This window comes from Dipodomys ordii, unplaced genomic scaffold (genome assembly GCF_000151885.1).
Source record: "Dipodomys ordii isolate 6190 unplaced genomic scaffold, Dord_2.0 Scaffold134, whole genome shotgun sequence".
Lineage (NCBI taxonomy): Eukaryota > Metazoa > Chordata > Mammalia > Rodentia > Heteromyidae > Dipodomys > Dipodomys ordii.
This window is the reverse complement of record NW_012267350.1, coordinates 2,906,815-2,920,601: the sequence shown is the minus strand read 5'-3', so window position 1 is coordinate 2,920,601 and position 13,787 is coordinate 2,906,815. Positions and strand designations below refer to the sequence as shown.

Genomic DNA, 13,787 nt, shown 5'->3' with positions numbered 1-13,787 from the left:
AATTAATATTATTCATCACATCAACAGGAGCAAGAATAAGAACCACATGGTTATCTCAATAGATGCAGAAAAAGCATTCGACAAGATCCAACACCTCTTTATGATGAAGGTTTTGGAAAAATTAGCGTCTACTTCTTGAGCCACATCCCTAGCCCATATAGGAATTATTTCTAGGAATTGGAGGCATGGCTCAAGTGGTAGAGTACCAACCATAGGCAGAAAAGGACCTATTGCTAACTACTCATTGAATAGTCCTATAGTCACCATCTTGCCTTGGAGTGACTTTTCCTAACCTCACAGAGAATGAGTTAGGTGAAACACAAAGAATTTCTCTCATACTCAGGCTGTGGAGCTTGGCAATCACCTTTTAGTGAAGCCATGACATTTGGGTAAATGGCAAAAAAAAGCCTCATGAATAGAATGAAACATTCTATAAACAGCCCCCTCAAAGGAGATCACTCTAGTCTCCACAACAGCATAACTACTGAAGTTTTTGACCTCTCAGGTTGGAATGTAATTACTCAGTGGAGAGTAAAACTTATTCCTTGTTTTCTGCTTCCTTTCTACTTTCCCCTCTGTAATCTCTATCTTTGCCACAGAGCACATATCTACTACTATATCCAAAAGGTTCTATTATTTATCTTCAATTTTCAGACTTTTGCAGTTTCTTCCTAATACTTGAAACCTCTAAACCAATGTCTATGAATCCCATACCCAGTCCCTTCTGATACTTGCTGAAGAAGGGAAGTTCAGACCCAGCCAGAAAGTCTTCTGTCATTAAGCCATCTTACGCTTAACAGTATTGGTGCTTCATTGTAGCTTTTCCATTTCAGAGTCAAATTCAACGGAAAAAAAAAACTTTTGAAAACTCAGTAGGCCTCAGAGTCTTAATAAATGACAGTAATTGCTACTTTAGAGATGAAAAAATGTAAAAAGGACTGTTTGGTTCAAAGTCTTATAGGAACAAGAAAGGCAGGCATGTAAACTTTATCAGGCCAGGCATGGTAGCTTATACATATAATTAGACTATTTGGGGATGAAGATAGGGAAGATCATTGTTCAAAGCCAGTATGAAAGCCAATGAGATCCCCTTAACTCAGTTAACAAGCTAGGTATGCTGGCACATGTTTGTGGTGTCAGCTGTGTGGGAGTCATAAATAAAGGGATCTTAGTCCAGGTCATCTCCAGACAAAAAAACCCAAGGCCTTACCTGAAAAACGTCTGAAAGCCAAAAAGGGTGGCTTAAGTGATAGAGAGCCTGCCTGGCAAAATTAAGACCCTGAGAAGGAAGGGAGGGGAGAATTCATTAATCAGTATCCACAGAACTTGGAACTGAAAGGAGAATGCTTTTTGTCAGTCCAGTAATGTTTTTATAGTACTCTATTTTTTTCTTTTGCATTGTGTTGGAATTTCATACATCCAATGCAATCAGAAAATTTGTGTTAATTACTATTCAGTATAATGAACAGCTTGGTCCTGAAGGCTGTGGAAATGAATCCTTTTCATTTTGGAAGACTCTTCTCATGTCAGCTTTTCCAAACAAAGGGAATGATTCATTTCCTTTCATTCCCATAGCTTTCCTTTAATTTGTCATGTTCAAATGATACATAGTGAACTGCAAGCTTAGATTAAATTTTATGTCTGCCAGAGTACCCAATGGTCTAGTTTCCATAGCTATATCCAGCAGAGAAGTATCACTGAAAAAAATCAGGCTTCAGTACCAATAGAAGGAAATCACTCTGGTTTATACCTGTTGAGTAGCAGCAGGTGATAAAGGAGATTCTGGAATACAGACATGAGTACAGGTACTAATCCATATAATTATTTGGGAAGAAGTTACCAGTGGACTAGTCATAAACACCCATGTCTTTTTCTAATCTTGAGTCATGCCCCCAGGCCAATTTCTCTTTGTTTTTGCTTCAGTTATTTTTCAAATAATGTCTTGCATTTATGTCTGGGAAAGCCTCCACTGCAGTCTTTCTATTTATACTTCCAGTGTAGCTGGTATAACAAATGCATCTACCATAACCAGCTACTTGTTGAGAGAGGTTCTCACTAATTTTTCCCCCAGAGTGGCCTTGAACTGCATCCAAATTAGCTAGGATTGTAGGAATGGGCCATTAAATCTTACTACAAAATGGAGGTTATTTTTTAACAAAGGAAAAAATGTTAGGTTCCAATGCTAGGAAAATTGTACTATAGTCTGATAGATCCATGGCTACTCTCTTTCCCACTCTATGCCATCATCATATCCATCATCATAATGCTGGAGCTGTTGTTCAAATGACTTCCTTCAGTACAGGAGCAGGACTTTGTCCTGTCACAGATAGACAATGTGGATTCACCCAGTCAACAGTCTAACTTGAAAGCTCTACTTTTCCCTTCATCTTTTCAACATTTGGTAACATACTTTATCATTGCACTATCAAGAAGGGTCCAGACTGAGTACAGTCCATTATGAACTTGGAGTTTTAACTAGATGTGCAAGAGATTTTTTTGCAAGAGATTTTATTTCTCTTTTCAACTCAATGTTATGGGATGATGTACCTACTTATCCAGAGGGATATAAATGAGACTGTCTTCCCTGAGTAGCAGGTGGGAAATAAATATTCTGGTTATCACAAGTTCTTTTTTATTCCACACTTTCTCAGGCTTCAACAAGTGCTAGCCAGAATGTGAAGAAATATTTCCTGAGTGTTTCCTAAACAACATTAATCTTTAAAAAAATGCTTTGCAGGAGAGAAGGTTTAGTTCTGTGATAAATTTTGGAAGTGCTCTATGTTCTAGCCCAATCTTTGAGAGTCAGGATGCTCATTAACAAATTAGGAGTCCTGTGAGGTCTGGCAATAAAAAAAAACTGTTTAACTATAAACCAAGACTTCCCAGTTTTATCACCATGGAACCATTTTATACGATGTCTGTAAATAAAGATCAGAGTGAGAAATGCTAATGTAGGAAATAGTTTTAGAGATTTGCATTTTCTAAAATACTGAGTCTTTTATTACTTTCTGATACTATCAACATATTACATATAGTACGTTCTAGTCAATTTGATGGTAATGTTGCTTTCTGATCATTTTGGGAAAGGTTTGTATATGGAGCTGGTAGGTCTTCACTACAGGGGATGGAGCGAGAGTAGGAGAAAGGGAAGGAAGGAGGGAGGGAAGAAGGAAGAAAGGAAAGAAGGAAGGAAGGAATATATTAGTGAAGGAAATTGGCATGGTCACTTTTAGGTTTTTTATTTGATTCAAGGTTTTGATATTACAGTGTACATTCTAGAGTGGCCTCAAATTTGACATCATACTCTTGCCTCAGCCTCCTGGAATTGTAGGCATGCACCACCATACCTGTCTTCCTTCAGTGTGTGTGTGGGGGGGGGGTACTGGGATGAGAACTCAGGGCCTCATATTCTCACTTAGCTTTTTCCACTGAAATCTGATGCTCTACCACTTGATCCATACCTTTGCTTCTGGATTTTTCCTGGTTAATTGGAGATAAGGGTTGCATCTCAGCTTCCTGAGAAGCTAGGATTATAGGCATGAATCACTGTTGCCTGACCTTTTAGTATCTTTTAAGTTTAAAGAACATAAAAATTAAACAAAGTATTTTCAATTTTTAGGTTTTTCCATCATTTTGTGGACTATACTACAGAATTGCCTTACTAAGACAGGGAAACTGAGGTATTTTGTTCATATTCTTCATTGGATGGTGTCACCCTTGAGAATAGCAAATTACTCATATTCTGCTCTCCTTCTCTTGGGCTGAACCAATTCCTAGGGGAAAAGAAATCCCTTATGCACAATAGACAGACTAAGGCCCCAGTTGTCTGAAGTGAACAGCTATGAGAGGCCTAGGACTACTCTACTACAGCTCCTTATTTTTTTAATATTCAGCACTTAGATTTTATTTTATTGCATTATCTCACATTTTGTTATCTTTAAGTAGTTATATAAAGGAGTTGTACAAGTTTTTTTTAAATCTGATATAAGTAATGATTTATTGGATGGCACAAAGGTAAATGCAATAACAGCAACAAAAAGATAAGTTTAAGTTGATCAAAGAATTTTTTTGTGTGTGTGCCTGTCCTGGAGCTTGTACTTAGGGCCTTTACACTGTCATGGAGCTTTTTGCTGAAGGCTAGTTCTCCACTACTGTCCTTTTTTGATAGTTAATTGCGGATAAGAATCTTGTGGTCTTTTCCTGCTCCTCCTAGCTTCCAACCACTATACTCAGATCTCAGCTTCTTGAGTAGCTAGGATTATAGGCATGAGCTCCCAGCACCCAGCAATCAAAACATTTTTTAAAAAACTGTTATTTGAATATGCTCAGGAAATTGAAAAGACAGTTCACATAGTGGGACAAAATATTTGTAAATTGTTTATATCCAGAATGAGACAATATATTTGAAAATTGTCTCATATACAATTTTAAAATATATTGTCTCATATACAGAATATATAAATAACTCATAAAACTCAATAGCAAAAAGACAATCTAATTTAAAAAAAACAGGCAAAAACTGGGCACCAGTGGCTTATACCTATAACCCTAGCTACTCAGGAAGGTGAAATTCATGGTTTGAAGCCAGCCTGAGCAGAAAGTCCATCAGATTCTTATCTCTAATTAACCACCCACAAAACCAGAAGTGGGAGTGTGGTTCAAGTAGTAAAATACTATTCTTGAGCAGAAAAACTCAGAGACAATGCCCAGCCCCTGAGTTCAAGTCCCAGGAATGGTACAAAAAATAGGCAACAGACTCAAATAGATACTTCTCCAAAGAAGATGTACAAATAGCCCATAAAGATATGAAAATATGATCAACATCATTAATTTTTAGGGAAATTCAAGTAAATACCATAATAAGGAGCTAGACTCAGTGGCCTAGTCATGTAGTTTCAGCTACTAAGAAGGCTGAGACAAGAGGATCACTTGAGTCCAGAGTTTGAGGTCAGCCTAGACAGTATGCTGAGGCCCTCTCTCTCAAAATAAAAAACACCCCATAAAACCATGATAATGCATGTTTGTAATCCTAAATCCTAGAACTTAGAAGGCGGAGGCAGAAGAACCACAAATTTGAAGCCAGGATAAACTACCTAGCATGACCTTGCACCACAAAAAAAGGGAAAGGAAGGCTGGGAAGGTGGCTCAGTGGTAGGTCGCTTGCCTTGCATGCATGAGGCCCTGGGTTTGATTCCTCAGCACCACATAAGCAAAAAAAGAAAAAAAGCTGGAAGTGGCGCTGTGGCTCAAGTGGTAGAGTGCTAGCCTTGAGCAGAAGAGCTTCGGGACAGCGCCAAGGCCCGGAGTTCAGGCCCCATGACCGGACACCCCCCCCCCAAAAAAAAAGGGAAAGGAAAGCAAAAAGAAAAAGAAAAAAAGGAAGTCAATATGTAATGCCACTTTACGCCCTCCCAGATGGCTATAATAAAAAAGATAGTAAATAATAACAAGTGTTTTAATAGGGCAGATAATTAGAATTTTATATATTGCTGGTGAGAATTTTAAAATATTGGTTTATCTATTTTTGGGAAAAGATTGGTAATTCTTCAAAATGGGGTAGAAAAGAATGGAGAGTGACTAATGAATAAAGAATTTTTCCCTTGGGACGAAAATTTTCTAAAAGTACATAGTTGTACACTCTTCAAATATACCAAAATCCATTGAAATGTAACTTTTTTAAATTTTTAAGATATTTATTTTTTATTATTATTATAAAGATAATATACAGATTAGTTAGTTATATAAGTCAGTTATGAAGTGTAGCTTTTAATAGGTGCATTATAGGATATGGGAATAATATGTAAATAGGCTGTTAGCTATGTGTTTTCAAGAAGGTAACGTTTTCATCTTTTGTCTAACTGCCTTTTCTTCTCCAGTTAATGGCATTTGTGAAAGTCAGAAAATATATACATTTTGCTAGTCCTGAGGCTTGAACTCAGGGCTTGGGTTCTGCCCGTGAGCTTCTTTTGTTCAAGGCTAATGCTCTACCACTTTTTCTGAGTGTTTTGTTGGAGATAAGTCTCACAGATTTTCTTGCCTAAGGTGGCTTCAAACTGTGATCGATCCTCAGATCTCAGCCTTCTGAGTAGCTAGGATTATAGACATGAGCCACCAGCACCTGGCTCCAAAAAAATGTTTTATAAACAATGACTCTGCCAGTAGTGTTAATTTACCAAGAGTCTCAACACAGATTTATGTTGTTTCTATCTTAATAGTTTACACACACACACACACACACACGCACACACACACGCATGCATGCACACTAAAATCCCATGGGAAAGACTATAATTATTATTTTTAAATTATTCATTCTTGATGCTAGTACATCATTTATACCTGAATATAGTGGCTCCTTCTTTGGAGATGGGATTACATGACTTAGGCACCCATTGTATTTTCTGGAAGCTATGAAGTGTCAGTTCATAAGCAAACGTGCAAGAACCAAGCCCTTGCAATTATGTAAAACGTTGTAAATAACAATTTTGTACTCATAAACAAGGAACAGACATAAAAATGCAAACCATAACACTGCAAATATAATAACAAATCCAGATGTGGATGAGTTCCCAGGGAAACAGGAAATGGGTGGGCAGAGGAAAAGGAAGACTTAAGATGGAACTCTGGGAGATTCAGTGGGTGGGAGAGGGGAAAGGCTCAAGCAACTAGGTGAAGATTTGGGAGGAGTACAATCTAATGGAATGGATCAGATGCAGCCAAGTGCTTGTAGGATGGATACATACCTTCAGATCTAGCTATAAGGAACTCATTGATGACCTTAGAGTAAAGGGTCCCTATAAGTTTTTAGGAAGAAACAAGTTGCAGTTCAGGAAATAAAAGGATTTGAAGAAAACAGAAGCATCATTTGACTATGAGGTGCAATAACGGAGTTCTGGGAGCATTGCTCTGTGGTAGAGCCCAAGCTTAACATGCACAAAACTCTAGTTTTGAGCTCTAGCATCAAAGGAGAAAAAGGAATATGAAAAGAATGACAATTGAAAAATATGTATGTCTTCAGTAGTCCCACAGAAATTATGTAGTAGAAATTATTTTTGCCTTTATTTTTGACAGTAATAGGATTTGAACTCAGGGCCCTATATTGGATAGGTAGGTACACTACCACTTGAGCCCATAGTTGGTCTCTCACAGGCACACATCACTATGCCTGGTTTGATCAAGATGAGGTCTTGCCAATCTTTTTTTGTTCATGATGGCCTCTAACTGCAATCCTGTCAGTCTTGGCCTCGTAAATATCTGGGATTACCACTGTGAACCATTATACCCAGCTGAAGTTACTATGCTTGAAGAGGGCTTGGTTACCCACAATTAGAAAAGGGAAGAAAATAATTTGTTGAATTTTAAAACAGCACACTGCTGCCATCCTATTTATTGGATGTCTTGTTTTATTTGATTTCATTATTCAGAGGATTGTTGTAAATTATAGAAAAGAAATCATCAAAGATTTTCTCTCACTGGAGATGTACCTCAGTGATAGAGGATTTATCTAGAATGTATACGGCCCTAGGTTCAATTGCATCTCCAGGAAAATTTTAAAAAAATAAAATTTTAAATAGTAGGGGTATATAGGTCCTAAGGAATTTATGTCAGTTGAGAAGGCATATTTCTAAACCAATCTGGAAGCTATTTTGAAGATGGTTAAAATATTTTTCAGTTTCTTCAGTGACTTAAGATACTGCATTTAGTCATTTCCTTGTTTAACTAAAATATAAAATGTACATAGAAGTGAAACTCTTCAATGTGCTAATCAGTAAATGCTCACTTCCTTACTATTAACTTGGCTTAGCTTATAGAACCAACAATAAAAATTGATATAGGCATCATAAACTGTTATCTCCTTTCAGTAACCTCCTGCTATTATGGACATTGTAGATTAAAGATGTGGTTTATCAAAAATCCTTAAGTATTTGGGACACAATTCCAAGGACATTGTGTTTTATTCAACATCAATAATTTCTACTTTGTTGGTGTTTTAGAAGTTTAAGGCCATTTTGGAAAAGTAGTAAATTTCAGAGCATGGGAACAAAATGAACTTGTTATTTTGGAATTTTTATTTTCTTTTATTTTTAAAGAGCACTAATCATTTGGAAGTATTATTCCACAGTTCCTGCTTCACTTACTCTTAGGCATTTCTTGCTAAGAAGTGGTTTAGGATAGAGAAATTGTTAACTTCTTGGTGAGAAGGTATACAATCCCATTTAGTAAACTAAAATTCTTAATCTCAGGCACTTCTCTTTCAGCTGAGAGACCTCCCTAGGGTCTCCTACCATCTTATTTGCAAAAGCAGTCTGGAGAAGTGGGCCATAGAGAAAATAAATCCATGTTACATATTTGTTAGAAAGGAAGGGGTGTCCTGTAGTTGACATTTACCCACATTTCTCTAGCAGGGTTAGATTTTCCTTGAGATAAGGACAGAGAAGGCAGAAACTGATCAAGATAAAACTAATTAATGAAATCTTCTATTTACTTGGTGCCTTTGCCAACAGGATAAAAGTTTTTGCTATGAATGGCCTTTATGATCTTTTTAAAGAATATTTCATGGTTTCTATACCTAAGGAAATTTCCAGGTCAGATTCTTCTCTCTCCTTGAACCTTTCAGTTCTCCTGGCTCCCTTGTGTATTTATGAAAGTTCAATCACTAGGCCTCTAGGATCTTGTATAAGCACACTCAAGTTGGCATCATTGTATAAAGAACTTAGAAATATGGAACACATTTTGTCAAGTTATATTTATAATAATTAACATCTCCAGATGATTAAAAGTACTTAAATTGTTTTAATACAATATTCTTTTTCAAATTAGATCAGTTTTATTTGAAGCTATTAGGTATAAATATACTTTTGAACAGGAAAATACATTTTTCTCCTAGCTTTCAATTGGGATGAATTATAAAAAGAACCAGCTGTTCTGAAGGCTGTCCAAGCTATTAACTCCAGCTTCTCTCTTCTCTGTAGCTATTTTTGTGCTCAGTGTAAAATGTCTCTGCCCTTTTCTCTCAGAACACATTAGCATTTTCCAAAGATGGTCATGTTTCCTCAGTAGTCTTTCTATAACCTGGGGATTCTTACTCTCTATTCTTAATGTTTAGAAACAGAAAAGATACATGTGGAAGATTTATAAGTTTCACATTTTAGAGCACTTTCTTTTAGTTGAGAAGTTTAAAATGTTGTCGAAACAAACCTATCTCCACATTCTATCACACATGTAGGAGGCAAGAAAATATATCTTATGAGCAAAGACTCTGAGAACAGGAAATTTCTGCTCTACTGTTTATTAGCTACTGTCGCTGGGCTTTAGTGTTTTCATTTATAAAATGGAAATATTAATAGTGCTTGCCTTCACAGAGCTGGGGAGAACATTATATGACATAACGCATATGAAGAGCTTTAGCCAATGCCAGGCATGGAGAAAGAGCTCAATAAATGTTAGTGATGATGGTGGTGATGGTGATAAAGGATTTGGAGTCTTAAAATGTTGTACTGTGGCATTTCAGCATAGCATTTTCAGATAAGAAATTAGACCATGTTATCTACCAAGGCTATTCAAATTTGCTATATGGAAAGGCAGTTTACTTCTTTGTTATTTAATGCCATATATTCTTACTCAGTTGCAAGGTATGGGTATGCTGTTATGTCTTGTGAACCTGCTTTGATGGTCAGAAGGGTTTTTTTTTTAACCTTTCTGAAAAATGTTTAATATAACTTCCAATATTGTATAGTACATGCAGGCAACTTTCTACAAATATTTACTCAATTAAAATTTTCTCATGCAAAATTGTACTAGTAGAAAAGATTTGGACTTTATGAATATTGAGATGTGTTTATTTTTATTTTAGCAGTACTGATTATTGAACTTGTGCTTTGCTAAGCAGACATTCTCCCACTAGAGACATATCCTCAGTCCTTTTTACTTTAGTTAATTTGGGGTTAGGGTTTCACCTTTTTACTTGAGCAGCCTGGACTGTGATCCTCCTATGTATGTTTCCCACACAACTAGGATGACAAACCTAGTTTTTGTTAAGATAAGCTCTCACTAACTTTTTTGTCCAAGTTGGCCTTAAGCCATAATTCTCCTAATCTCTGCTTTTCTTGAGTAGCTGGGATTACCAGCATGAGCCAACATGTCCAGCAAGAAGACAGCTATTATTTTTTAATCTTCACATGTTTACACAAGGATATTACAATTTAGCATATCCATTTATGGATCCAGTGATTCTTGATCAGTCACCCCTTCTATCATCCTTCCTCATCCTTTCTATCCTTTTCCCCCTCCCCCCAGGACTCATATTTCCCACTTATTTTATCACATATGTATAGTGAATACTATGACTATATATGTCCACCTTTCCCTCTACCATTCATCACTATGCCCAATGCCCCTTCCCATTCAAACTATGTCCTAGCCTCCTGGCATTCATTTTGTTAAACTGTCTGTTAATTGTTCAAAGAACTTACTCCATGGAATTTCACTTTTGCATATACTCTACCCTAGTCAATTTAATTGTATATAAAATGCATATGTCCCTGTGTATATTTACATGAGAGGTTGTATTTTGGGAAGAAGGCAGTTATTTTTAAAGTGTATTTGTCCCTTAGTATATTTAGGGATTGGTTTCAGGAACCCCTATGGAAACCAAGATCCAAGGAGGCTTACAATATGTCATAGTATTTTTATATAACCTATGCATATCCTTCCATATACTTTAAATATTCTCTAGACTGTTTCTAGTATCTAGTATAATGTAAATGCTATGAAAATAATTGTTATACTGTAGCATTTAACAAATAATGGTGAGACAAAAGTGTGTACATGTTCATAACAGATAGCACTTAAATATTTTCCATAATCAGAACTATGGATACAGAACCTGAGGATATGGAAGGCTGACTATAAAATTAATTGAATGTGCAAATAAGGCCTCAGAGACTACCTACTCCTGGTGGCTTTCTCTAAAGATTCACCCTTGCTTTTGCTTAGCATAATGTATATTACACAATGAATGGGAAATTTAAATGTGTTGGTAAGCCATCCTCATGTTGGAGACATTAGTACCAAACCAGAGGGAAATTACTCAAAGGAAATGAGCGGGGTCACAGAATCAACACAAGACTATAGGTCTACATGTTAGAATCTGCAGAGAGCAGAGGAGCTCTGGAAAGTTAGAGGCAGAAGCCATAGTCATGGTCTGTATAGCAGCTTAGCATCTGCTTATCATGCTGTCCTGAGAAAAGAGAAATTATATTCTGCTTTCTTCTATCCTTGGGCAAAAGCCTCTAGGGTTAAAGTCCTCTGAGTCTAGGTCAGCTCACATGCCCGAAGCTGAACTGTATCACTGAGGTAGGCTGGAGGGAGAAGAATCTAACCATCATCACTTTTGTAATGGCCACTGGTACACAGAACCATCTTCCCTACATAGCTGTACACAGAGGAGCAGAGACAATTTCCCAAAAGGAAACCAAAATACTGTTCAGAAAGAAGAGTGGATACTAGACAGGCCAAATTTACATATTCTCATTGTTCCATACTGCTAATATTTTGATTCTTGTCATCAGATATAGTCTGCAGTCTTGCCAGTCTTTATTTAGCTTGTATAAACCTTAAAACATTATTTGAAATGTTCTCCTTTGCTTCCTGTCCTATATGTGGTCTAAAGACAGTCCTTCACGTCCTCAGTTTGTTCTCATCTGAGTAGGATCATTCTTCCAAAGAGATAAGAACTCAGGAATTTTGTGGCCTCAGATTTTAGAAGCTAGAATGAATTACCTTATTTGTTCAAATAGCTAGAAATGAATCAAAAAGCCATGATTTCCTATAAATTAAAACAAATTTATACAACACTCAGGAAACTTATTAATCCTATTAAAGTTGGGCCTGTTTAGGTAGAATGTATATGCTTTCCAATAAAGTGAATGCTTCTGACCCAGTGAGGATCCTATTCCTTTGAAAATGGCTTAGGTTGGTTGATTGTTGTGGTTTAGAATGTTATGCTTACTTAAAAGATTGTCCTTTGTAATTGGTTTTCTTTGCTTGTATGTTCCAGGGGAAATCTTATCCTTTTCGGGGAGCATTTCCACCTGTGTGGAATCCCATTACATACCTGGATTACAACAATCTGTGGCGGACAATGGATAAAATGGGAAAGGAGGTAAAATGTGTGTTCAGTTTGTGCAGTCTATTACTGAAACAGCAGTGGCAACTGTTTACCATCCATCCAAGGTGCTAGAAACATTGCTCCAGACCCTTTTTATGTATGTCATTTCCAGTGCACCCAACAACTGCAAAGCTGGTATGATTTCCACTCAACAACTGGAGGAAATGAGTACCAAGAGGTTATATAATTTATCCAAGACTACACAGCAAGACACCAGCATTCTAACCCACTCTTGCTGATACTAATGTTTATGTGTCTTCAGTTCTTTGTCATTGAGCATTTTTGTGACATCTTTTGCCAGGTATCTCTACTTAATAGTTATCCATCCATAATACTACTAGTGAAGGATTTTTTTTCTGCCCCAAAGCTTGTTTACTTACACTTAGGCTCTGTAATATCACATTCTCAAACTTGAATTGGGGACTTAAAATGGGCATTAGCTTTTAAGCATCATTATCATGCTAATTGCATTACATATTAAATTTATAGTGCTTTTAAGTGTACTTGTGATAATACTGTTTTGGCAATAGCATTAGAACATGGAATACAAAGAGCACCCCACATCTACATATAATTTCAAGCCAACATACATTGCACAAGAGACTAAAAAACAATTTTCAGAGGTTCTCATTTAGGGCTTTCAGAGGGATCTGGCAGTAGTGACAATTACCTTCATGCCTGAAAGTGGGACCATGGGACTTCCTTTCCTTGTAGATCCCAGCCGATGCACCATGGGATGCCCCTCATGCTGAAGAATGGGACAAGATGACTATGAAAGATCTCTTTGATAAGATCTGCTGGACAAAGTATGCTTTACTATTTAAAATCTACTTTTTAACTCTCCTCCTGATCCTTTTCCTGTCTTGAGCTATGATGCTTTTCTTAATAATTTTTAGAAAAAAGTAAAGAGGAAATCTTTCTGTCCATAGAAACTTTGAAGGTACTTTCAATATTTTAGAACAGGTTTAAGCAGACAATAAGTGAAAAACTTAAGAAAATAGGTACATGGAATAGAACATCTTTTAATGAAAGGGTTGTTTGATCACTATATAATGTAAGCATAATTACGACTATATTATATAGAGATTGGCTACAAAAGCAGTTAGCAAAAATTTAAAAAGCAATTCCATATTGATATAGAATGATAGAAAAGTGGAGGGAAGGTAATCTGTATGAATGAAAAATATAACCTATAATAGTTCAGTTAGGATCTATGTGACTAGTTTAGTAACTTAGAGTTTATTAATATAGTCATGACTTTATGACTTAATGACAGGATTATTATTATTAACTAAGAGGGCCACTACAAGACTAGGCAATATAATCTTTTTTAAAGCAGGAATGGATTTTATTAATACAAGACAAAGAAAATCAAAAGTCCTTGTAGGAGAGTGGACAGGCTCAAGAAGGAGCTCTGCTGAAGGGAAGAAAGAGAAGCACAGATGTGATGAGTGCATTAAATAATGGGGACAGGGCAGGTCTTCCTAGTTGAGCTACTGGAACAAGACAAGATACTGTCTTTCCTGAATGACTCATAGAGTCAGTGACCCTACCTGATTTTCTTATACAGCCCCTATAATTGTTCTACTTTCACTGTCTGCCCTCAGCCCCTATCTGT

At 36.6% G+C, this 13,787-nt stretch overlaps 1 protein-coding gene across 1 annotated transcript in view; it reads left to right on the top strand.

Annotated features, from left to right (window-relative positions):
* The window catches only part of Maoa (monoamine oxidase A), a 64,332-nt gene that overhangs the window by 29,808 nt on the left and 20,737 nt on the right, over positions 1 to 13,787 (top strand). The window contains exons 4-5 of the mRNA XM_013030858.1: positions 12,059 to 12,163; positions 12,884 to 12,975. Coding sequence (XP_012886312.1) covers positions 12,059 to 12,163; positions 12,884 to 12,975 — 197 coding nt within the window. The remainder of the gene's footprint in view (positions 1 to 12,058; positions 12,164 to 12,883; positions 12,976 to 13,787) is intronic.